The sequence below is a fragment of the Artemia franciscana genome, chromosome 11, assembly GCF_032884065.1.
Source record: "Artemia franciscana chromosome 11, ASM3288406v1, whole genome shotgun sequence".
NCBI classification, from domain to species: Eukaryota; Metazoa; Arthropoda; class Branchiopoda; order Anostraca; family Artemiidae; genus Artemia; species Artemia franciscana.
In genome coordinates this window covers 32,899,400-32,927,260 of record NC_088873.1, presented here as the reverse complement: position 1 = coordinate 32,927,260, position 27,861 = coordinate 32,899,400, and the positions used below count along the sequence as shown (strand labels likewise).

Here is a 27,861-nt window from a genome sequence, read left to right as displayed (position 1 = left end):
TGTGCGTATAAATAGATTGTCAGGTTTACCGACCCTCAAAGATGCAACATACAATTGTACATTGGTAAAGCAATCTGTATTAAGATCTATACCGCATTTTTCTAGTGATTGCCCTTGAGCTTTGTTGATGGTGGTTGCAAATGCTAATCGAATTGGGAATTGCAATCTTTTAAATTGAAAAAGCAGATCCGTTGGAATCATGGGAATGCGAGGAATAAGAACAGCCTCACCCTCATAAGGCCCTGTCAAGATTGTGGCATCTATTAGGTTTTCCATTGTTTTTTTTTTACGGCAAGTCGCGTGCCATTGCAAAGCTTTGGTGGGTTGATATTTCTTAAAAGTATTATTGGTACGCCTATTTTTAGTTGTAGCAGGTGTGGTGGACACCCTGAAGGATCTATGGAATTTAAAAATTCAGATGGATAATTAACCGCTTCATTTGGTTCCGAAATACAAATTAACTGCGTAAAACTTGCGAATATACAACATTCTTCGCTGTCCAATTCTCGCTGCATATAAATAGATTGTCAGGTTTACCGACCCTCGAACATGCAACGTACAATTGTCCATGGGAAAAACAATCAGTATTAAGATCAATACCACATTTTTCTAATGATTGACCTTGAGCTTTGTTAATGGTGATTGCAAATGCTAATCGAATTGGGAATTGCAATCTTTTAAATTGAAAAGGCAGATCTGTTGGAATCATGGGAATGCGAGGAATAAGAACAGCCTCACCCTCAAAAGGCCCTGTCAGGATTGTGGCCTCTATTAGGTTTTCCATTGTTTTTTTTTACGGCAAGTCGAGTGCCATTGCAAAGCTTTGGTGGGTTTATATTTCTTAAAAGTATTATTGGTACGCCTATTTTTAGTTGTAGCACGTGTGGTGGAAACCCTGAAAGATCTATGGAATTTAAAAATTCAGATGGATAATTAACCGCTTCATTTGGTTCCAAAACTGTGTCGACTGACTTGTAAAGGACTGCCTGGTCTTGAATCTTGGTCAAAACAATATTGTTGATTTCGTGGACGTCTATATTTTTGGGTGCGAGAATCGCTCTTTCACTTAGCCATTTATTATTTTTATAATTTTTTAGAATATTCGGAAATACTTTTTCAATCAATTCATTTTTGGACGTCACTAAATTACAGAAATCAGCAGGTAGTTGTATACGTCCTGAAATTGAGTCTACTGGGAGCTTTCCGTTTCCCATTGCCAGCAATTGATCTGAAAATGTTTGACCAGAGTCATCGTTTTGCAATCGGACACGCATATTTGTAGTTAATTTTAATGTTTTTACGTGTGCCCATAAATTAGAATTTTTCAGGCAAGCATTCATTTCGTCTGCAGGAGTTGATCTAGGTATTATAGGTAATGTTTGCCTGAAATCTCCCGCAAGCAATATTAAGGTGCTGCCAAAGGGTTTCGACTTCCCTCGCAAATCTTTCAAGCATTGATCCAGAGCCTCGAGCGATTTTTTGTGTGCCATTGTGCACTCATCCCAAATAATAAGTTTGCATTGCTGCAATACTTTACCCATCCCAGATGATTTGGAAATATTGCACGTGGGAGTTTCTGTAGAATGCAAGTTCAGAGGCAATTTTAAAGCGGAATGAGCAGTTCTTCCACCAGGCAGCAATGTTGCGGCTATTCCGGACGACGCAATTGCCAACGCTATAACATTTTTAGATCGAATTGATGCCAGAATCAGTTTTATCACAAACGTTTTACCAGTACCTCCTGGCGCATCCAAAAAGAAAATTTCTCCAACGTTGTTATCGACACAATGCATTATCGTATCATAAATGTCTTTTTGTTCCGACGTTAACTTGGAAATGTTATTTTGTACATACGACAATAGATCACTCGTACTGTAACTTTGTTCATGATCCAATTCTACACATGTCGAAACAGCAGCGATACGGTTAGATGAAGGCATTCCCAAATCCTGAAGAGGTTTGTTTGCCATACTTATGCACAAATCTTCTATAACAACTAAAGTGTAGTTATAAATTTCTGATGTAAAATCAAAAGTCATGTCTGACGTCTCTAACTGTTTTCGATGAAGTATATCTTCGGACATTTTTGACTTATATTTTTCCCATAAATCTGTAGGAGCTGATGGAGAGCAAGTTGTTAAAATGATGCCAAACAATGCACGAATTTGACTTGGGGTTGACGTTTCGCACGCGTCATTGATGCAGTTATCCCAGTGTTGGTCATTCTCCAATAAATTCAGAGCTTGGCATGCACTACGGTAAGTGTCATGTATAGTACCATTTACAGTCCTCAAATACTCAAAGGATGTCGGACCGAGTACATTCACCAAAAGCAGGCGTAGAAAGAAGCATTCATGTTGATTGGGGTGAACGGTGTAGAGTCTTCCTATCGTGGTATCTTTGAAGATGGTAGGTTGGCCGTCGACTGACTTACCCTGTTTTCGACGTTCAAATACTTTATTTTTAGTATTCCACGTGTAATACGAAGGCACTTCAGTATACAGCAGTTTTTTTGCAAAAGAATCATTTTTGCAAAGCGAAAAAAAAGCTGTTAATGTTGTATCCGGTGGATTCAGGACTCTTTGTTGCACGTTGGTTTCCGTGAAATAAACACGTTGACCATTCTGTAAATGTACCGCTAAGTGAACAACAGCTGGACTACGTTCATGTATCGGAAATGAAAGAATTCGCCAAACAGCTTCATTACTGCTTATGTATCTTCCAGCCTGATATTCTACGATTTCATCGAAATCTTTGATTTCGGACTGCAAGCCAAAAACTGCCATGTCACTGCCTTTGTTGACGTATTTACATATGTATTTGATTGCCTTTACGGAGTTACAGTATTCAACGTTTATGTGTGCATTAAATGTTTTTGATAATAAAGGGGAATATGGAACAACCCACTGGTTATCTACTTCGATGGTGGTACCGTTACGCTTCTTTATTATTGCTGTTTTACCGCCATCTTCAGTAGATCTTCTTCTATATTGTGGGTAACCATCATTGCCAGTAATTATTTTGGGTACTAAAAGTCGAGGATATTGCTTTGTGCACCTTCCTTTGGCCATGCATGGTGAATTTTCGTTCAGTGCACCGCAAGGTCCATGTATCATATTTTTTACAATAATATCATGTAACCCCTTATCGACATTTTTATCAGGTATTTCAGCGGAAATCACATCATCAATTTCGTTTGAAGTAATTTTTTTATGTAGCCAGATTAGTATATGTGCGTGTGGCAAACCTCGTTTTTGCCATTCCACTGAGTACATCCAGCATCGCACTGACCCAAACACTTCATGTTTTACAAGGTAGTTTATCAGTGATTTCAACTTTTGCCGGAAGACACGTGCCGTAATGTCATGCCTATGAACCGCCGATTGTCCTTGAAGTAAAAGCTGCAGTATCTCGTCCAAGATTGATTACATGTAAATGTAATAAATAAATCTGGACGACCATAGAGACGAACATACGCAATAGCATCTTGAGCATATTCATGCATATGACGGGGACTGCCAGCATATGACGAAGGTAAAATTGTTAATCTTCCAACGTTTGTGGTATTACCGTCATTTATAACTGCATCTCGCAAATGAATGTATTGTTCAGAGCGGAGCTTGGTCTGATTCAGGCGGATATATAGCAAACGTTCTGATTCAATTTTAGCATACATATCCACGACAAATTGGTGAAACAATTCACGGCATTTTAAAATATAATTTTCTTCATCCTGCCGAATCATTAGTCTATAGGAATAATAATGCATTGCACTGCATTTCTTATTCATTTCTTTGTTAGTGACTGGATTCATCAATTTAATATTAAAGTGATAGCCGTCGGCTCCATCCCAAAAAATGATAGGATATTGTAGGGCATCGTAGCATCGATGAGTTTCAGCAATTCTTAACAACTGAGCGTTTCGCTTATGTAGAATAATATCTCGAGGTAAAAACTGATCACCGACCATAACGATTGCCACTTCGTCGATAGTCGGAGCATTGTATCTACGCACATGTTGGCCAGGAGGCGTTTTGTCAGCGGAAATAACAATTTTATGAGTATCAGTAGGCATCAAATCGATGGCTGTTTTGAACAGACGCACTAACTTATTATTTTCGTGGAAAAGATGTTGCAATTGGGAAACGATTGTCCTTTCAACGTTGGGAGAAATTTCGCAACGTGCATTCAATTCAGAATTTCTATCACTGATGAAGTACAATTGTAAAAATTTATGATTCTCGCCTGAGAATGGTAGAAGGGACCCTGCTTTATGATAAATTTGCCCTTTTACTTTGAAAGTAGACATAAATTGATCTAGATTTTCGATTTGGGCTCCAAACGACGTCATTTGGAAACATGAGTTGTATTGTCTGATTTTTGACAAAAAACGCTTAGATTCTGACGTAGTTCCAGTAAGGAAAGTCTTCAATGGCTCTGGTGGTGCAGCCAATAGAGGAAGTTTAACTTTTCCTGAGGTGCAACACATTCCCATTGTTTCACCATTGAATTTCAAGGCCTTGCAATAGGGACAAATTTTAGACATTGTCCCGATTTGAACACATCTACTCAAGCTATAATCATCGACTGGGTTGTACCTGAATGCCAGGCGATAACTTTCAGATTGCTCTGATTCCTCGGCACGCTTTCTTTTCTTACTTTCTCTATCAGCAGCAAGCCTGTTTCCCTGCTGGTCTTTTGATTCCTCGGCACGCCTTCTTTTTTCACTTTCTCTTTTAGCAGCAAGTCTGCTTCTGCGTTGCTCTGGTAGTTCCTCGGCATGCTTTCTGTTCTTTCTTTCTCTATCAGCAGCAAGCCTGTTTCCCTGCTGGTCTTTTGATTCCTCGGCACGCCTTCTTTTTTCACTTTCTCTTTTAGCAGCAAGTCTGCTTCTGCGTTGCTCTGGTAGTTCCTCGGCATGCTTTCTGTTCTTTCTTTCTCTATCAGCCTCAAGCCTGTTTCCCTGCTGGTCTTTTGATTCCTCGGCACGCCTTCTTTTTTCCTCGGCACGCCTTCTTTTTTCACTTTCTCTTTTAGCAGCAAGTCTGCTTTCATTCCTCGGCACGCTTTCTTTTCTGACTTTCTCTATCAGCAGCAAGTTTTTTGGCATAGACTCTTTGAGCATCTTCATCAGTCATTGTAAACTTAAACATTAATAGAATTCTACGCGAACATATGTCTTATATAACTTGAATGACGTCACCTTCAAAGCAAAAATGATGGCAACTAATTTCATGACGTCAGCCGAAACATGACGTCACCTGATCCACGATCCACAGACAACTTATTTATATATATATAGATATATACTAGCTGTTGGGGTGGCGCCTCGCGCCACCCCAACACCTAGTTAGTAGGGCGCTTCGCGCCCCCCCCAATCCCCCCCGCGCGCGTAAGTCGTTACGCGCCATATTAGTTACGCGCCATTGTAGTTGTGTCCCTGTGTCCCACCTGTGAATATAGATAGATTTATATATGTGTTTCAAACTACGTAAAAATTGCGAATATACAACATTCTTGGCTTTCCCATTGTCTGTCCATATACAAAGCCGTATGTACTAATAATGACGTCATATGCAAACGCTCTTTTTACAAACAAACAAACATGCATACACACAACTCGTTTTTATATAGATAGATAGATAGATAGATACAATACAAATTAACTACGTAAAACTTGTGAATATACAACAGTCTTCGCTGTCCCATTGTCTGTGCGTATAAATAGATTGTCAGGTTTACCGACCCTCAAAGATGCAACATACAATTGTACATTGGTAAAGCAATCTGTATTAAGATCTATACCGCATTTTTCTAGTGATTGCCCTTGAGCTTTGTTGATGGTGGTTGCAAATGCTAATCGAATTGGGAATTGCAATCTTTTAAATTGAAAAAGCAGATCCGTTGGAATCATGGGAATGCGAGGAATAAGAACAGCCTCACCCTCATAAGGCCCTGTCAAGATTGTGGCCTCTATTAGGTTTTCCATTGTTTTTTTTTACGGCAAGTCGCGTGCCATTGCAAAGCTTTGGTGGGTTGATATTTCTTAAAAGTATTATTGGTACGCCTATTTTTAGTTGTAGCACGTGTGGTGGAAACCCTGAAGGATCTATGGAATTTAAAAATTCAGATGGATAATTAACCGCTTCATTTGGTTCCAAAATACAAATTAACTGCGTAAAACTTGCGAATATACAACATTCTTCGCTGTCCAATTGTCGCTGTATATAAATAGATTGTCAGGTTTACCGACCCTCGAACATGCAAGGTACAATTGTCCATGGGAAAAACAATCACGTGTAGCACGTGTGGTGGAAACCCTGAAAGATCTATGGAATTTAAAAATTCAGATGGATAATTAACCGCTTCATTTGGTTCCAAAACTGTGTCGACTGACTTGTAAAGGACTGCCTGGTCTCGAATCTTGGTCAAAACAATATTGTTGATTTCGTGGACGTCTATATTTTTGGGTGCGAGAATCGCTCTTTCACTTAGCCATTTATTATTTTTATAATTTTTTAGAATATTCGGAAATACTTTTTCAATCAATTCATTTTTGGACGTCACTAAATTACAGAAATCAGCAGGTAGTTGTATACGTGCTGAAATTGAGTCTACTGGGAGCTTTCCGTTTCCCATTGCCAGCAATTGATCTGAAAATGTTTGACCAGAGTCATCGTTTTGCAATCGGACAAGCATATTTGTAGTTAATTTTAATGTTTTTACGTGTGCCCATAAATTAGAATTTTTCAGGCAAGCATTCATTTCGTCTGCAGGAGTTGATCTAGGTATTATAGGTAATGTTTGCCTGAAATCTCCCGCAAGCAATATTAATGTGCTGCCAAAGGGTTTCGACTTCCCTCGCAAATCTTTCAAGCATTGATCCAGAGCCTCGAGCGATTTTTTGTGTGCCATTGTGCACTCATCCCAAATAATAAGTTTGCATTGCTGCAATACTTTACCCATCCCAGATGATTTGGAAATATTGCACGTGGGAGTTTCTGTAGAATGCAAGTTCAGAGGCAATTTCAAAGCGGAATGAGCAGTTCTTCCACCAGGCAGCAATGTTGCGGCTATTCCGGACGACGCAATTGCCAACGCTATATCATTTTTTGATCGAATTGATGCCAGAATCAGTTTTATCACAAACGTTTTACCAGTACCTCCTGGCGCATCAAAAAGAAAATTTCTCCAACGTTGTTATCGACACAATGCATTATCGTATCATAAATGTCTTTTTGTTCCGACGTTAACTTGGAAATGTTATTTTGTACATGTTCACGATCCAATTCTACACATGTCGAAACAGCAGCGATACGGTTAGGTGAAGGCATTCCCAAATCCTGAAGAGGTTTGTTTGCCATACGTACGCACAAATCTTTTATAACAACTAAAGTGTAGTTATAAATTTCTGATGTAAAATCAAAAGTCATATCTGACGTCTCTAACTGTTTTCGATGGAGTATATCTTCGGACATTTTTGACTTATATTTTTCCCATAACTCTGTAGGAGCTGATGGAGAGCAAGTTGTTAAAATGATGCCAAACAATGCACGAATTTGACTTGGGTTTGACGTTTCGCACGCGTCGTTGATGCAGTTATCCCAGTGTTGGTCATTCTCCAATAAATTCAGAGCTTGGCATGCACTACGGTAAGTGTCATGTATAGTACCACTAGCTGTTGGGGTGGCGCTTCGCGCCACCCTAACACCTAGTTGGTGGGGCGCTTCGCGCCCCCCCAAGCCCCCCCGCGCGCGTAAGTCGTTACGCGCCATATTAGTTACGCGCCATTGTAGTTGTGTCCCTGTGTCCCACCTGTGAATATAGATAGATTTATATATGTGTTTCAAACTAAGTAAAAATTGCGAATATACAACATTTTTGGCTTTCCCACTACTGGGAGCTTTCCGTTTCCAATTGCCATCAATTGATCTGAAAATGTTTGACCAGAGTCATCGTTTTGCAATCGGACACGCATATTTGTAGTTAATTTTAATATTTTTACGTGTGCCCATAAATTAGAATTTTTCAGGCAAGCATTCATTTCGTCTGCAGGAGTTAAACTACGTAAAAATTGCGAATATACAACATTCTTGGCTTTCCCATTGTCTGTGCATATACAAAGCCGTATGTACTAATAATGACGTCATATGCAAACGCTCTTTTTACAAACAAACAAACATGCATACTTAACCGCTTCATTTGGTTCCAAAACTGTGTCGATTGACTTGTAAAGGACTGCCTGGTCTCGAATCTTGGTCAAAACAATATTGTTGATTTCGTGGACGTCTATATTTTTGGGTGCGAGAATCGCTCTTTCACTTAGCCATTTATTATGTTTTATAATTTTTTAGAATATTCGGAAATACTTTTTCAATCAATTCATTTTTGGACGTCACTAAATTACAGAAATCAGCAGGTAGTTGTATACGTCCTGAAATTGAGTATCGTATCATAAATGTCTTTTTGTTCCGACGTTAACTTGGAAATGTTATTTTGTACATACGACAATAGATCACTCGTACTGTAACTTTGTTCACGATCCAATTCTACACATGTCGAAACAGCAGCGATACGGTTAGATGAAGGCATTCCCAAATCCTGAAGAGGTTTGTTTGCCATACGTACGCACAAATCTTCTATAATAACTAAAGTGTAGTTATAAATTTTTGATGTAAAATCAAAAGTCATATCTGACGTCTCTAACTGTTTTCGATGGAGTATATCTACGGACATTTTTGACTTATATTTTCCCCATAACTCTGTAGGAGCTGATGGAGAGCAAGTTGTTAAAATGATGCCAAACAATGCACGAATTTCACTTGGGGTTGACGTTTCGCACGCGTCATTGATGCAGTTATCCCAGTGTTGGTCATTCTCCAATAAATTCAGAGCTTGGCATGCACTACGGTAAGTGTCATGTATAGTACCGTTTACAGTTCTCAAATACTCAAAGGATGTCGGACCGGGTACATTCACCAAAAACAGGCGTAGAAAGAAGCATTCATGTTGATTGGGGTGACCGGTGTAGGGTCTTCCTATCGTGGTATCTTTGAAGATGGTAGGTTGGCCGTCGACTGACTTACCCTGTTTTCGACGTTCAAATACTTTATTTTTAGTATTCCACGTGTAATACGAAGGCACTTCAGTATACAGCAGTTTTTTTGCAAAAGAATCATTTTTGCAAAGCGAAAAAAAAGCTGTTAATTTTGTATCCGGTGGATTCAGGGCTCTTTGTTGCACGTTGGTTTCCGAGAAATAAACACGTTGACCATTCTGTAAATGTACCGCTAAGTGAACAACAGCTGGACTACGTTCATGTATCGGAAATGAAAGAATTCGCCAAACAGCTTCATTACTGCTTATGTATCTACTTCGATGGTGGTACCGTTGCCATTGTAGGTTCTTCAGTCATTTTACAATTAGAAATTTCTCTTTCAACGGTCTTCTTACAATTAAAAATTTGTCTTTGAACGATATTCTTAAATACCTGTGTCCTGGTCGTCATTTATATTCCCTGTGTCCCGGTCGTCATTTGTGTCCCGGTATCCCAGTCTGTAATTTCTCTTTGAGTGTCCCGGTCGTTATTTATATTCCCTCTGTCCCGGTCGTCATTTGTGTCCCGGTCTGTAATTTCTCTTTGAGTGTTTTTCTTTTTAGTATTTTTTAGTTTTTTACATTTTTCTTTTTTCAGTTTTCTTTTTCTTCTTTATTTTTCAGCTTCACTATGAAATACATATCGCCGAACATTTGTTTTTTTAACTTAAATCTGGTAGGCATTGATGACCTTATCCAAGTCAAAATCCCAAACCCAATCATCATCGCTATCATTTTCAGTTTTGATATGTTTTGACTCTCGCTGTCCAGGTGGATCTTCATCTAACTGCGCGGTTTTGCGTTCTTTAGCCTCAAGCCTGTTTCCTTGCTGTTCTTTTGATTCCTCGGCACGCTTTCTTTTCTGACTTTCTCTATCAGTAGCAAGTTTTTTGGCATAGACTCTTTGAGCATCTTCATGGGCTTTTGCCATGGTAAGTTCATCAGTCATTGTAAACTTAAACATTAATAGATTTCTACGTGAACATATGTCTTAAATATCTTGAATGACGTCACCGTCAAAGCAAAAATGACGACAACTAATTTCATGACGTCAGTGGACACAGAAACATGACGTCACCTGATCCACAGACAGACAACTTATTTTTATATATATCTTCTATATATATAAAAATAAGTTGTCTGTCTGTCTGTGGATGGATGGATCAGGTGACGTCACCTGAAAAAACTGGATCAGGTGACGTCAAAACTGAAAAAACTAAAAAAAGGAAAAAACTACAAAAAAAACTAAAAACTAATAAAAAAAATAAAAAAGCTAAAAAACTAAAAAAACTAAAAAAAGGCAAAAACTACAAAAAAAACTAAAAACTAATAAAAAAGCTAAAAAACTAAAAAAACTAAAAAAAGGCAAAAACTACAAAAAAAACTAAAAACTAATAAAAAAAATAAAAAAGCTAAAAAACTAAAAAAACTAAAAAAACTAAAAAAAGGTAAAAAACTAAAAAAACTAAAAACTAAAAAAAACTAAAAAAAAAGGAACAAACTGAAAAATAAGCTAAAATAAAGGTAAAAACCAATAAAAAACTAAAAAAAAAACTGAAAAAACTAAAAAAAGGCAAAAACTACAAAAAAAACTAAAAACTAATAAAAAAAGTAAAAAAGCTAAAAAACTAAAAAAACTAAAAAAAGGTAAAAAACTAAAAAAAATAAAAAATAAAAAAAAACTAAAAAAAAGGAAAAAACTGCAAAATAAGCTAAAATAAAGGTAAAAACCAATAAAAAACTAAAAAGAAAAAAAGGAAAAAACTAAAAAAAATTTTCATCTAAAAAACTAAAAAAAACTAAAAAAGGTAAAAACTAAAAGAACTAAAAAAGAAAAAAATAAATGACGAAACTCAAAGAGAAAGCGACCAGGACAAAAGGAATGTTCGATTAGCAATCAACAAAGCACCGGGACACAGGGAGTATAAATGACGACCAGGACATAAGTAAAAAAAAAAAACTATCTATATATATAAAAATAAGTTGTCTGTGGATCTGTGGATCGTGGATCAGGTGACGTCACCTGAAAAAACTGGATCAGGTGACGTCAAAACTGAAAAAACTAAAAAAAGGCAAAAACTACAAAAAAAACTAAAAACTAATAAAAAAAATAAAAAAGATAAAAAACTAAAAAAACTAAAAAAAGGCAAAAACTACAAAAAAAACTAAAAACTAATAAAAAAGCTAAAAAACTAAAAAAACTAAAAAAAAAGGCAAAAACTACAAAAAAACTAAAAACTAATAAAAAAAATAAAAAAGCTAAAAAACTTAAAAAAACTAAAAAAACTAAAAAAAGGTAAAAAACTAAAAAAACTAAAAGATAAAAAAAAACTAAAAAAAAGGAAAAAACTGAAAAATAAGCTAAAATAAAGGTAAAAACCAATAAAAAACTAAAAAAAAACTGAAAAAACTAAAAAAAAGGCAAAAACTACAAAAAAACTAAAAACTAATAAAAAAAGTAAAAAAGCTAAAAAACTAAAAAAACTAAAAAAACTAAAAAAAACTAAAAAAGGTAAAAAACTAAAAAAAATAAAAAATAAAAAAAAAATAAAAAAAAGGAAAAAACTGAAAAATAAGCTAACATAAAGGTAAAAACCAATAAAAAACTAAAAAGAAAAAAAGGAAAAAACTAAAAAAAATTTTCATCTAAAAAACTAAAAAAAACTAAAAAAGGTAAAAACTAAAAGAACTAAAAAAGAAAAAAATAAATGACGACACTCAAAGAGAAAGCGACCAGGACAAAAGGAATGTTCGATTAGCAATCAACAAAGCACCGGGACACAGGGAGTATAAATGACGACCAGGACATAAGTAAAAAAAAAAATTAACAAAACTAAAAAGAAGGTAAAAACTACAAAAAAACTAAAAAGAAAAAAAAACTAAAAACTAATAAAAAAAATAAAAAATCTAAAAATCTAAATAAACTAAAAAAGAAAAAAAAGGAAAAAAATAAAGGAGAAAAACAAAACTAAAAAACGAATGTATATACAGACCGGTACACCGGGATATTAGCAATCACCATCAACAAAGCTCAAGGGCAATCATTAGAATCATGAGGTATAGATCTGAATACAGATTGTTTTCCCATGGACCATTATATGTTGCATGTTCAAGAGTCGGTAAACCTGACAATCTATTTATATGCAAAGACAATGGGACAGCAAAGAATGTTGTATATTCGCAAGTTTTACGTAGTTAAAACCATATATATATATATATATATATATATATATATATATATATATATATATATATATATATATATATATATATATATATATATATATATATATATATATATATATATCACAGGTGGGACATAGGGACACAACTACAATGGCGCGTAACTATTATGGCGCGTAACGACTTACGCGCGCGGGGGGGCTTGGGGGGGGGGGCGCGAAGCGCCCCCACCAAATAGGTGTTGGGGTGGCGCGAAGCGCCACCCCAACAGCTAGTAGATATATGTTTTTAACTACGTAAAACATGCGAATATACACCATTCTTCGCTGTCCCATTGTCTGTGCATATAAATAGATTGTCAGGTTTACTGACTCTTGAACATGCAACATATAATTGTCCATGGGAAAAACAATCCGTATTCAGATCTATACCTCATTATTCTAATGATGTGTCCCTGTGTTCCGGTCGTCATTTATATTCCCTGTGTCCCGGTCGTCATTTGTGTCCCGGTATCCCAGTTTGTAATTTCTCTTTGAGTGTCCCGGTCGTCATTTATATTCCCTGTGTCCCGGTGTCCCGGTCGTCATTTGTGTCCCGGTCTGTAATTTCTATTCAAACAATCCCTGTGTCCCGGTCGTCATTTATATATCCCGCCTGTGCCCCCGGAGTCCCCGTTGTAGTTGTGTCCCTATGTCCCGGTCGTCATTTATATTCCCTGTGTCCCGGTCGTGATTTGTGTCCGGGTGTCCCAGTCTGTAATTTCTCTTTGAGGTTCCCGGTCGTCATTTGTTTCCCGGTATGTAGTTTCATCAGTTGATAAACATGACGTCAGTCGACAAACAACTTCATGACGCATACAGCTCAATCCTTATAATGACGTCAGTCGACAAACATGACGTCAGTCGACACACACACACACACACACAGACAACTTATTTTTATATATATAGATTTCGTTTTGTAAATCACAGTGTCGGATAAATAGATAATAGAAAAGATAATACTGACAACACAGTACCAAGCCGCCTGAGACTACCTCAGCTACACACGCTCCTCCTCCATCCCAATCTATTCAAAACCTTCCTCTTTAAACCCTCATTGGAAGTTCCTATTTCTTTTAAATTCTTTATGGCTTCCACCCCAACTGCGGATGACCCGCTTTCCCTTTAACCCTAGACGGTTGGCGAAAAAAACATGTTCGACAATCTGCCATCCTTCATCCGCAGAACCTGCCCTAACCATCTCAACTCAGAATCGCGTGCGAATGCTGTGTCGTTTACTAGGCTATAATTTCCCAAGTAGGAATATATTAGGCTATATTTTTCAAGTAGGAATAGAGAAAAGATAATGATCTTTTCATATAGGCCTATGCTAGTCTGCAGATTTGTGTCATGCTAATAACTATTGCTTCTCAATAGTTGAAAAAGATTTTCGCATAGGTGCTTTTTGAATTTCGGATAAATTATATAATGGATACAAGATTATGAACCTGTACTGATACTTTAGACTCATTTGTTGTATTGCTCGCCTGTACTGACACTTTAGGTTCACTTATTGTATTTTGTTCTCTTTTGTTTCAGGTTTCACCTCTAGTTTATTTGAGCAACTACATTGAAGTATTTTATTTAATACATTTAAAAGGGAGTTAGTTTTCTTCAAAGTCTATAGAATTTATACTTTTATAGATGTAAAATCTGTAGGATGTATACTTTTTATTGTGATATGCTATTCATGATGAAAACTAGGACCTCTCCAAGAAACTTTTTTTTTTTAATTCTTTGTTTCCAGTTTTGCCTTCTGTGTTAGCGCATTTACCAGAGATTAGACTGTCAACAATCCTACTATTTTTCTGCTAAATGAGTGTAGTGAACCCAGTGATGAATTTCAAATTGTCGCAGACTTTAGCTGCGTCTTTTTTTTCTTCTTATCAGTCATCTTAAATAACTGGTCATAACTTTTTGACGTATTGTTGGAAGTTTGCATGTTTTCAGTTTTCGCATGAAACCCCGTTTTCTCCAACCATAGAAGTGGCATACTAGATGTGTTAAAAAAAAAATTAAGAAAGATTATTTTTTGTTTACATCGGTGCTGCCCCTTTCAAGATAGCCTTCACTATACATATGCACAAATGCCACTCCAATTCTTGAAACACTTCGGGAATTCGATCTTTGATACTGCGTTCAGCTGTCTCAGTGATGCACTTTTCATCTCTTTTTTTATTTCTGTCGACGGTCCTTTGAGCTTTTCATAATATTTGTCAACAGAACATCGCAGCCTTATAAGGTGAATACGGAGGATGAAGTGTGAGCTGATGCATTATCGTAGTACAAAACTAGGAATTGTTTCACCATAAATCCAAGCACGGATTGCTTCACGTAAATGACGTTGAACTCGTTAGGTAGTGCTTCTTATAGATTGTTAGACCTTGGGTTAGAACTCATGACAGACATAAAAGAAAAATCAAAGCGCATGCCTTTTTTGTGAGAACTACAAGAAGAGTATATTGCCCCCTTCCCCTCAACACGAATTTCCAAGTCCTTCCATTTTCCTACTCTAAAAAACCTATCAAAGTTTTACGATCCCCAAGCCTTGAGACGAAACAGCCTGAACTTCCTGAAACTGCATATAAAATTAGGATTACTTTGATGAAGGCTACTGACCAATTAGAAATACTCGCTTAACTTCAGGTAAGCGTTGTATACGGCACTCAATTGTTTCCAGAGCTGAAGATTAGTAATAGGCTAAGATTGACAGATATAGACAATTACATTGATAGATATTTTCTATCTATCTAGAGACGCTCAATCGCGTCTCTTTAATTCTCTTAAGAGAATTTAATATTTTCGTATTTGTTGAAACGATTTTCAGTTGCTTTATCATATTTTTTCTTTCTTTTTTTCGTCTGTATTGCCCTTTATAAAATTTATACATGTATTGTGATTATGGCATGGCGTATTTTGTCTCTTACAGGACAAGGCTTTTTGAGAATTTGAGAATGTTGCCCTGTGCACCTGGAGTTCAAATGCAAGGTAATTAACAGAATATTTATGTTTAGAAATTTACTGTTAAAAAGATTAATTTGTTGTTAAACAGACATTTACAGCATTTGCTGTTAAACAGGCTATGCTGTATTTATTTATATTTTTTTTTTCAACTGTTGCGCTTAACGAAAATACCAATTTAATTATTTGTAAATTTAGCTGGTAAGTAAACATACATATGCAAATTTTTCTTGCATAAGCAAATTAGGGAAGTGCACAATTTGCTCATAAGTACTGTTTTTGTTGGTCAAAATGGTCGTTGTTTATCATAGTCCCACAAAAATTCCTTAAGTGGAATTTTGGTACTGCTTGAAAGCTAGCTGTGAAAAATCACTTCCCATGAGAAGTCAATTCAGTAGTCAGTCAAAACTGATAATTAATTTGATAAATTAATCTTGCTGCCACCTGATGCACTAGGAGGGGTACTAGTCCATGGGACCTGATACCTGATATGGACCTGGACCTGATATGGACTGATACCTAGTCCATGGGTCTAAAAAAATGAAAAAATTCATGTTATTGAGGATTAAGGTGAAGGCGTGCTGTATTGACAAATGAATGTTGAGCTAATAAAAAATAAAATAAAACTAAATGCCATTTCATGCCCATTGCCCAATTGAGGTGTTTTCTGAATAAATAGTGATGGCAAATTTGTCAATTTCGGATAACTAGTAGTTTTAAAACGAAAAGATGTTTTTGGGATGATTCTTTTTAAATCTTTTGTTAATGAGATTATTCAGAATTAAAAAAGCTATTTTTGAAATTTAAAAGAAAATTTTTTGGTAAATAATTGCATTGTTCTTTTGGCGTTGCGAGGCCTCTGCAGATCGTGCCCAGTTCCAAGGTCATTTGACAGTTTCCAAAAATCAGCTTTTATGCTAATTTAGATGCATTTACCTGTTCTGTTATTACCAATAGCGGTAAACCTTGCAGGTTATCGTGGAAATTGTAAGCAAACGTGCAAAAATTTGTGCTCTGTCTGCTTAAAAAACTACAACTTTGCCAGTAACAGTGCCTCTTGGGCTGTTAATAACAATGGCTCCAAAAAGAAAATGGCCTTCAAAAAAAAAAAACTGTATAGTCTTTTTTGAGGATCCGAAACCTATAAAGTAAAATGATAAAAGAAAATACTTAGAAATAATAAAATAATAAAAAAAGAATAATAAAAGAAAATGCTGTAAAGTAATATAATAAAAGAAAATACTTGTTTAGTATATTCAGGTGTCGTACAACGTCACATGATTGATTTTACAGTTGATAGTTACCAACATAGCCAATTGCCTTAAAAATAATGTACAATAAGCGTTTTTGGGTTCACAGAAAAGAGAGCAGAATGTTGTTAGGTTTTGGTAGGTTTTGTCCGGTAGGATTAAGTAAATTATCCTCCCTGTCAAAGACTCAGGAGTTTCACAATAGTGGCTTGAATGGACTTTCAGTAAAGTTTGTATGGTATGTTTTAGCAGTCGAATATAGAATATGCTGTTGCTCTTCTCGAAATTTCATGTATAGTTCTATACTTTCTGTTACTTACCATTATTGTAACCAGCAGGTTTCAGATACTTAAAAAAAAATGTTTGACGGATTAAAAACTTCCCTGTATGTTTGTATGGTATGTATTAGCAGTAGAATGTAGGCTATGCTGTTGCTCTTCTCGAAATTTCATGTATAGTTCTCTACTTTCTGTTACTTACCATTATTGTAACCAGCAGGTTTCAGATACTTAAAAAAAATGTTTGACTGATTAAAAACTTCCCTGTATGTTTGTATGGTATGTATTAGCAGTAGAATGTAGGCTATGCTGTTGCTCTTCTCGAAATTTCATGTGTAGTTCTATACTTTCTGTTACTTACCATTATTGTAACCAGCAGGTTTCAGATACTTAAAAAAAAATGTTTGACGGATTAAAAACTTCCCTGTATGTTTGTATGGTATGTATTAGCAGTAGAATGTAGGCTATGCTGTTGCTCTTCTCGAAATTTCATGTATAGTTCTATACTTTCTGTTACTTACCATTATTGTAACCAGCAGGTTTCAGATACTTAAAAAAAATGTTTGACGGATTAAAAACTTCCCTGTATGTTTGTATGGTATGTATTAGCAGTAGAATGTAGGCTATGCTGTTGCTCTTCTCGAAATTTCATATATACTTCTATTCTTTCTGTTACTTACCATTATTGTAACCAGCAGGTTTCAGATACTTAAAAAAAATGTTTGACGGATTAAAAACTTCCCTGTATGTTTGTATGGTATGTATTAGCAGTAGAATGTAGGCTATGCTGTTGCTCTTCTCGAAATTTCATGTATACTTCTATACTTTCTGTTACTTACCATTATTGTAACCAGCAGGTTTCAGATACTTAAAAAAAAATGTTTGACGGATTAAAAACTTCCCTGTATGTTTGTATGGTATGTATTAGCAGTAGAATGTAGTCTATGCTGTTGCTCTTCTCGAAATTTCATGTATAGTTCTATACTTTCTGTTACTTACCATTATTGTAACCAGTAGGTTTCAGATACTTAAAAAAAAATGTTTGACGGATTAAAAACTTCCCTGTATGTTTGTATGGTATGTATTAGCAGTAGAATGTAGGTTATGCTGTTGCTCTTCTCGAAATTTCATGTATAGTTCTATACTTTCTGTTACTTACCATTATTGTAACCAGCAGGTTTCAGATACTTAAATAAAAATGTTTGACGGATTAAAAACTTCCCTGTATGTTTGTATGGTATGTATTAGCAGTAGAATGTAGGCTATGCTGTTGCTCTTCTCGAAATTTCATGTATAGTTCTATACTTTCTGTTACTTACCATTATTGTAACCAGCAGGTTTCAGATACTTAAATAAAAATGTTTGACGGATTAAAAACTTCCCTGTATGTTTGTATGGTATGTATTAGCAGTAGAATGTAGGCTATGCTGTTGCTCTTCTCGAAATTTCATGTATAGTTCTATACTTTCTGTTACTTACCATTATTGTAACCAGCAGGTTTCAGATACTTAAAAAAAAATGTTTGACGGATTAAAAACTTCCCTGTATGTTTGTATGGTATGTATTAGCAGTAGAATGTAGGCTATGCTGTTGCTCTTCTCGAAATTTCATGTATAGTTTTATACTTTGTTACATACCGTTATTGTAAACAGCAGGTTTCAGATACTTTTAAAAAAATATTTGACGGATTAAAAACTTTCCCTGTAACGAAAGACAATGATAAACTAACCAGTATCGTAATGATTTTTGCATGTGGAAAGGACTAATAGAAAGTAGAGATTTTTACTGTCATTACACCGAGTCTTCAACTACAATTAGTTACAGTTCTAGTAATTATTGTCACTGAAAGATTATTTTTTATCAATTTAAAAGTGTTATGAAATAAAAAGAAGAGCTTGGATTACGAGGGAGGGGCTAAAAAACGTACATAGTAGTACAGAAAACGAAAAAAAAAATGAATTGTTAGGGGATTGAGAAGCTTAAATTCAAGAGTCCTGATGAGAATACATAATAATTGTTATCAATTTTATAAGTTTGGTTCTAAATTGAAAATATGAATGTCTTAGCAATACCTGAGGATGCGATCAACGAACAATCAGATGACGAAGAAAAACAAAATTCGGATGAAAGGATTTCAATCAGAGCCTCTGATAAGCGAGTGCAACCAGACAATGAATTCTCTGATTCTGAAGACGAAGGTGAAGGCGGAAGAAAAGATCAAAGGTAGGTGTAACCTTCTTTCCCTTCTTATCTACCTCGCCTCTGTCCAAGTTTTGCAATAGCAGCGATGAAGCCCTTCAGTTTATCCGTTGTGTAAATAACGCTCAGAACAAATCATTCTGAAAGACTGCTAATAGTTAATCTCCAAAACTTCTTTAAAACTTAATAAAGGGATTCTGCTCAAGGTGGGATGTCTCTTAGACCCCTTTTGTCCAAAACAAAAATAGTTTTTTATTAATTGTGTATTTCGAAATGAGTGATGCAGCCTAATCTCTGGTTTATTCCTTCATTTTGTTTTTCCTTTAAGTGTTTTATTTTTCCTTTAACAGTTATATTTTTTACTTCTTGCATCTGGCCAAAATATTATAAAAAAGTGTATTAGTGTTTGCAAAGGGGGATGGGGGATGTTCACAGAAAATTTGATCCAGCAAACTCAATCCCAAAAACATAGAACGCGACAAAGTCAGCCAAACCCTTTCAGATACAGCCCTTATGCCCTTGACCAGTTCGTATCACGGGCTGTCGGGAAATCGGATTTTGAATGTTTAATTTTTGTTTGGATTAATTTTTGATAAGCTGAGTGTTGGCAGGTTTCCTTAATCTGGATTGACTTTTGAATTTGTTTACTATTGCCTGTTTCAATGGTGCATGAGTTGAATTGAACCAAGTTTAGACTAACCCATAAAAGAGACATTTGAAAGAATGTATGAAAGCCAAGTGTATTAGTCGTATCTCCAGACATAATGACTTTTGGCATAAGTATTTTGATGAATCCCTCCATAGCAGTCACTGATGTGTGCATACTTGCATGTGTACATACTCTCTCATTGAGAAATATTTCAAGTTTTTTTTAAAAGAGGTTATAAAAAAATTTCATTAATTGTAGCTCAGTAGCTTTCCGCTGACCTGGAAAGCTACTGAGCTAGGAGAATCCGTTGAGGTACCAAGAATCCGGTGGTGTATTAGTCGTATCTCCAGACATAATGACTTTTGGCATAAGTATTTTGATGAATCCCTCCATAGCAGTCACTGATGTGTGCATACTTGCATGTGTACATACTCTCTCATTGAGAAATATTTGAAGTTGTTTTTAAAAGAGGCTATAAAAAAATTTCATTAATTGTAGCTCAGTAGCTTTCCGCTGACCTGGAAAGCTACTGAGCTAGGAGAATCCGTTGAGGTACCAAGAATCCGGTGGTGTATTAGTCGTATCTCCAGACATAATGACTTTTGGCATAAGTATTTTGATGAATCCCTCTATTGCAGTCACTGATGTGTGCATACTTGCATGTGTACATACTCTCTCATTGAGAAATATTTGAAGTTGTTTTTAAAAGAGGTTATAAAAAAATTTCATTAATTGTAGCTCAGTAGCTTTCCGCTGACCTGGAAAGCTACTGAGCTAGGAGAATCCGTTGAGGTACCAAGAATCCGGTGGTGTATTAGTCGTATCTCCAGACATAATGACTTTTGGCATAAGTATTTTGATGAATCCCTCCATAGCAGTCACTGATGTGTGCATACTTGCATGTGTACATACTCTCTCATTGAGAAATATTTCAAGTTTTTTTTTTAAAAGAGGCTATAAAAAAAATTTCGTTAATTGTAGCTCAGTAGCTTTCCGCTGACCTGGAAAGCTACTGAGCTAGGAGAATCCGTTGTGGTACCAAGAATCCGGTGGTGTATTAGTCGTATCTCCAGACATAATGACTTTTGGCATAAGTATTTTGATGAATCCCTCCATAGCAGTCACTGATGTGTGCTAACTTGCATGTGTACATACTCTCTCATTGAGAAATATTTGCAGTTTATTTTTAAAGAGGATATAAAAAAAAAATTCATTAATTGTAGCTCAGTAGCTTTCCGCTGACCTGGAAAGCTACTGAGCTAGGAGAATCCGTTGAGGTACCAAGAATCCGGTGGTATATTAGTCGTACCTCCAGACATAATGTTTGGCATAAGTGTTTTGATGAATCGCTCCATAGCAGTCACTGATGTGTGCATACTTGCATGTGTACATACTCTCTCATTGAGATATATTTGCAGTTTTTTTTAAAGAGGATATAAAAAAAAGTGCATTAATTGTAGCTCAGTAGCTTTCCGCTGACCTGGAAAGCTACTGAGCTAGGAGAATCCGTTGAGGTACCAAGAATCCTTTGGTTTATTAGTCGTATCTCCAGACATAATGACTTTTCGCATAAGTATTTTGATGAATCCCTCCATAGCAGTCACTGATGTGTGCATACTTGCATGTGTACATACTCTCTCATTGAGAAATATTTGCAGTTTTTTTTAAAAGAGGTTATAAAAAAATTTCAGTAATTGTAGCTCAGTAGCTTTCCGCTGACCTGGAAAGCTACTGAGCTAGGAGAATCCGTTGAGGTACGAAAAAGAAATTTCCAAGATTATATTTTCAGCCAAAATTAGGGCCCTGGACTTATTTTCAAGCTCCTATCTTCCACATCTTCCTAAAGATTGGTATGAATAAAGAAAGATTTTGGAGAAAAAGGATTTCGAGTTTGGCACAAGAATCTGACTCTCTTGGACTGCAGGCCTTGGGAAAGCCGATCTCAAGATTCGGTCATGGAATATAGATTCATTTCTGAAAGTATTTCCTCTGAAGCAAAATTTTTCCAAGTTCAGGAAAAGTTAGTGCCCTGGAGCGGAGAAGACATAATAGTGGGTATATGAAAACTCTCAATTACCACAAATAAAATAAATTATATAATTTTAGTTTTATGTTTCATCCAGATTCACTAGAATGCTAATATCTTTGTAGTGATTTAAGTTGACCATAACAAAAAGAAAAAAAGTGAGCAGATTGAAAATAAAAAGAGAACAGAAAATAAACAGACACGGGCACTGTTAAAAATAATGGCTACTTTTTCTCCAATAAAAAAAAAAGAACATACCGGGGTTTTACGTTTGTTTCTTCAGCCTAGGGACACGCAGTTGTATACTTCATTGATTGTGTCAATTCTGGGATTAGACTTGCCATTTTCAAGCAAACACAATCCAATAATTGTTTTAATTGGTTTTCAAGCAACTACGATTCGAATACAGCTACTTTAATTCAACTAAAAGTTTATTTCAGTTTGTAAAAAGATTAAAACATGCTAAAAACTGTAGCAAACCGGTCAAAAATAGCGCTTCTAGGCATAAGATTTTGTATTTGTTTTGCTTCAATGTTTCCCCTTTTGGGGCCAAAATCTTCCCTATAACAGTGAAAGCTCTCAACCCCCGCCAACAATGCCGTGATATTTTAGTGTTTTTTCTTAAGACGCAAATGTAGTATATTTGCCTATGGGTTCTTCCCATTAGATCATTGGGCTTCCTCGTCTGATAGCTCTTGTATTGAGAGACTCGGATTGCATGTGTTTCGATGTGACACACAAAAAGCAAGGATGTTTTGCGGGCGATTGAACATATTTATTTGTAGGACCCTTACCAGGTCCTCGTCCATGGTGCGGATTCAAAAGCTTTTTATATAGGAACACTTTTCCTCTTCTCGGCCAAAACGAGCGGTATTTCTGCCAGGATAAAGTTCTTACCACTCTTATGACTTAACGATATTATGATCATGGCCACTTTTTAGTGAATTGGCAAGAAACAGGAACAAACCCCTTATATGTATAGCTCTCTGACTCTAGCCTAAGTAAGCTCATAAAATTATATTATAGACGGGGTAAAAATACACGACCCGTCTCGTTGTTTGGACGGAGTTATGATTGTCAGTTTTTCAGTGAGGCTCGACCAGTGACACTAGATTTTGAAGAAAAAGAGTCGTTTGAAGTTAATTCTATTTGACTTTTGACGTGTTCTTAAAAGAATACCTGTGGGGATCTTGAATGTGAACTAATGGTCACTAGCTGGAGTTCCAGTACGTTTGAATGCCTGGTAGTAGAATGAAATAAATTTGGTGAATTTTGAAATGCCCCTAGAAACTTTTTAAATAATAGTTTATGCTATTAAAGTAATTTGAGGCTAGAAGGACGCTTGTGTCAAGGCCCACTCTAAATCAACGCTTACGGTGCGTTGACCCTTAAATGGCTAAGGTTTATTATGTTCCTCTGATGCAGTTCGCAAATTAAGTGTTAAGAAATAGACAAGTAGGATTTGTAACGATTTTTTTTTTTTTTTTTTTTTTTTTTTTTTTTTTTTTTTTTTATGGGAGAGAATCGATTACAATTTCAATGGAAACTTGAAATGGCTTGCAGATATGCAAATATTTGATTAATCGAATGTATCCCTGCTCCATTCTACTTGTACTATAGGGACCGATACATTTAGACAGAAAATGAATATTTTGGAAAGTAACAAAAACACTTTTCAAGGTATTATCACTATGTAAAAAGAATTTGTTCTATAGTTTCAGCTATTGTAGTGTTTTGTTAGGTATTAAAATTTATTAATAATGATTCGGCCTGTTTGCTGTTCTAGAGATATTCTGTTGGCATGTGGTTGTTTCCCTATACGCTGAACAGTCATGCTAGGGCGCGCTCTTATTGGAGTAAATCAATGTTTATGAATTGATAAAGAGAGCTCTTTTTTTTCGGAACGCTCTTTCACCTTTAAAGTTGTTGATTTTATAGTTAAACTTGTAAACTAGTACTTTCTACTATATACGCCTTGTCGTCGTTGGATCTTAACAGTAGTTGTGAACAGTGTTGTTTTTGGGGCATAATTTCAGCTGCCTTTGCTACATTTCTAGCTTCGTCGTTTTGTAAAGTCGTCTAAATCAAATATTTCAGCTTTCAACTATGAATATCTATTTTTGGGGATTTTCAGTGATGGGAGTAACTACTATTCCCGTATAGCAAACTTCATTCTTTGTTTTTTGTAAAGTAACTCAAAAATTGTTAGTTTGGCAACTGAGTTTCATAATCAATTGAGCGCATGGATATATTGAATTCATAAATATGGACAAATAAGTGGGGATTTATGGGACTAGATTCCGTCTTTTCTGTTACCAAAGATCGATAATAATTAGCTTTATAACGAATACTTTGATCAATCGCCGGAAATCCTTTGTTGTCAGAAAAGATGGAACCAAATCCTAACGCCTGCTAATGAGAGAAAGTAAGTATTGGCTTTTCATATAAATCTAGTTCAGTGATGATTGAGTTAGTGGCAAAACGATAAGGAACACACAAAAAATGTAATAAATAAATCGAAAAGCAGCAGCTCAAATTTTATATTATATTATTTCCCGTGTACCAAGATTTTTTCCAAACAACTGCTACCGGCGTGCTTTTTTCCTAATAGATTTTTTTTCATATGTATATTACGAAGAACGTCGTAACTGTTATATTTTTATCTTTTTCGTTTCATTCATAGAATTTTTAAAATAACAAAAAGATGTTATTTTAAATTTCAATCCAAGATATTTTTTGTCAACAAAAGCCTTCTTGGGTCGCAGTCTTAAGTGGCCCGAAGGCTTCATATTACGCAGGCCAAATTAACCCTTTGAAGCTAATGTAAAAATAATGAACAGGTGAATAAAAATGATCTTGGATCATTTTTGTAATTCTTGGTGTTAAAATAACAACCAGAACTATTTTGTTTAATTTATACAAAATTAATGACAACACTTAAACCCATTTCTCTGTCATTCTCTATAAAGCTTGGGGGAAATCAGCCCTCTGTACTGGCATGATGTGAGCGCATTAAGAAACAGACTCGTGTAATTGTTTGAGTTTTTCATGGCATATTTTTCCAATTTCCAGAACACACAAAAAGAAGAAAGCCAAAGGAGATGTAGAAGAAGTTGTTATGACGGAACATAAAGTTGACTCAGAATCAAAGATAGAAACAATGGAAGAGATGTCCAAATGAATCTTCATTTCGTCTGAATCCAGGTCATCTTAAATTAGTGAATTATCCCCTTAGTTTCAAGAAAAAGATCGAAAGAAGTATATTGTTACTTAAATTAGAGAGTATAGCATCATTGCTTAACAATAATTGTAAAACTGTATTTTATTTGAAATAATTTTGCCCGTCCTGGTGTGGTATCTGATCTGCTCACGGTCAGTGGTAAACTGCCAACATTGGAACATCTGATCATGGCTGTTTTTATTGTTTTTTGTAGTAGAATTGTACAGTTTTCCTAGTAAATTTTGCTCATTGGTGGGAAGCTGAAATTATGTTCGTATGGTCTTCGATAAATTAAATAAATAAAATTAAATTCTGTGATTTTTTTGTTAGTTTAAAAAAAAATTCCATATAAACATAAAAAGCAGTAAAAGAGTGAAACATGAAAAGCCGGATGTTGAATTAGACCAAACTATTTAAGTAGTATATACTAATATGCAAATTGAGCATTTAAAACACAAAACTTTTCACTGTAGGCTAATTCAAAGCTTTATCGTGTTTTGTAGTGTTTTTTATATATCTTTGTATTTAATAAACAGCAAAACTTTGTATTAGTTTGTTTCCTATTCTTCACGTTTCTCTTAGCTATCTCCTAGCTAAGGACAATACGAAGGAAAGAACAGCGCAAAGTCTAGTTTGGCTATGCGCCAAACTAGAACTAAAGAGGGATACGTCGCAGGGATGGCAATCGACTTCTAAACAAAAAAAAAATCCAACCCCAAAATCTTTCTTCGGAAAAGCTCATATTTTCTTTCTGGGGCAATTTCAAATACACCGTTACTATCTTAAAAATTTAAACAAAGATGGGGATGTTTGAAACAGTACAATTAGACTACGAAAAATAACTTTTTCATGTGCTCATGGTACTGATATGTTGAATAGCTTTTACGACAAGCTATTCGAGTCCTGTTCACTGTCCTGTCGAAGGTTCGAGTCCTGTTGTAGCTGGTTATTTAGTTTGGAACGTGGTTCAATGGTCTGACCCTATAAGCTCAGCCAGAGTTGACCCAGCTCTGAATGGGTACCTGGAGAAATCGGGGGGGGGGGGAACACGACAAGTGTCGGATGATTTGCCTCTAACTACGCATTGCATTCCTGGCCGAAGACATCGAATCATGAGATCGGTACCTGCGCAACGCAGATCCTTGGTCAGTATGCGAAAAAGTTTTTTAAGTTTTACGACACAGTAGTCTCTAGAAAAGAACTCGGTTGTCCAAACGTAAATTATGTATGTGCATTTGTTAGTATTCCCAGAAAATGTGACTTAAAAGTTCATAGCAAAGAAAAGAGGACATTGAAGAGAAAAACATATTTAGCACTCTTACCATAATAAGTCTGCGAACCAAGATTGGAATATTGGAAGCTATAATGATGACAGTGATAAAGCATGGTTCTGAAGGGTAGACGCTCCGAAAGATGGAGGATTTATTAGATGTTTTCCAGAGAATTGTCTGTGGATTATTTTGGGAACCTGTCTGACTAATTGTATCTCAAATAATAAGCTCTGCGAAAGCGTATAGGGCTATGATGAGAAAAAAGTCGAGGTGGCTCGGACAATTTCTGCGGATGACAGGTTACCAAAGATTGTCCTTGTCGGGGAACCATCTAGGGCCAAACGAAAAGTAGGTCGTTCCCGAATGGGATGGGAAGTAGTGGTAAGGAAAGATTTGAGGAAATTGGAACTCCTTAGGAGAATGTAAAGCGGAACGGTTTGAATAGATTGGAATGGAGGAGGAGCGTGGGTTGCTGTGTTGGCCTCAGGCGACTTGGTGCTGTTGTGAGTTGTTAGTAGTAGTAGTAATGTTAAAAGAAGTATCCAAGCGTAAGCGAAAACCAATACAAATTTTTATGCTTTTTATCACGACTTATTCGTGTAAAGCTGTTTTCTCAGCCTTCGTAGATTAAAAGAAAACTATCAAAACAATTTGATACTTATTCGATAACATTGGACGCGAACTTGGGAGTCGTAAATAATGACGTCCTGGTTGAACATCGCTGAGGTAAAGATGCTGAAACTGTTTTGTGAAAAAAATTTCGTTTTATTTGTATTGACTTTATCCTGTTGTAAGTTTTTTATGGCACTTGGTATTAACCAAGTGACATATAGCGATCGTAAATTCTGTCAGTCTGTCTGTCTGTCTGTCCCGGTTTTGCTACTTTAGGCACTTCCAGGTAAGCTAGGACGATGAAATTTGGCAGGCGTATCAGGGACCGGACCAGATTAATTCTGAAAAATTAGAAAAAATGAGGTATTTTTAACTTACGAAAGAGTGATCGTATCTTAATGAAATTTGATTTTTGGAAGGATATCGTGTCTCAGAGCTTTAATTTAAATCCCGACCGGATCCGATGACATTGGGGGAGTTGGGGGGACCTAAAATCTTGGAAAACGCTTAGAGTGGAGGGATCGGGATGAAACTTGGTGGTAAAAATAATCGTAAGTCCTAGATACGTGATTGAAATAACTGGAACGGATCCGCTCTCTTTGGGGGAGGAGGGTCAATTCTGAAAAATTAAAAAAATGAGGTATTTTTAACTTACGAAGGAGTGATCGGATCTTAATGAAATTTGATGTTTAGATGGATATCGTGTCTCAGAGCTCTTATTTTAAACCCCGACCGGATCTGGTGACATTGGGGGAAGTTGGGGGGGCGGAACCTAAAATCTTGGAAAACGCTTAGAGTGGAGGGATCAGGATGAAACTTGGTGGGGAAAAATAAGCACAAGTCCTAGATACGGGATTGTCAGAACCGGAACGGATATGCTCTCTCTGCGGGAGTTGGGGGGAGGGTTAATTCTAAAAAAAATTAGAAAAAATGAGGTATTTTTGACTTACGAAAAAGTGATCGTATATTAATGAAATTTCATATTTAGAAGGACCTCGAAACTCAGATCTCTTATTTTAAATCCTGACCGGATCCAGTGTCATTAGGGGGGGGGGCGGAAATCTTGGAAAACGCT

At 35.9% G+C, this 27,861-nt stretch overlaps 1 protein-coding gene across 1 annotated transcript in view; it reads left to right on the top strand.

Moving 5' to 3' along the window:
• The window catches only part of LOC136033113 (histone deacetylase HDAC1-like), a gene marked incomplete in the record, with an annotated part of 85,421 nt that extends 59,972 nt beyond the window's left edge, over positions 1–25,449 (top strand). The window contains 3 exon segments of the mRNA XM_065713742.1: positions 15,250–15,308; positions 18,876–19,032; positions 24,756–25,449. Coding sequence (XP_065569814.1) covers positions 15,250–15,308; positions 18,876–19,032; positions 24,756–24,864 — 325 coding nt within the window.
• Positions 25,450–27,861: the final 2,412 nt, after the last annotated feature.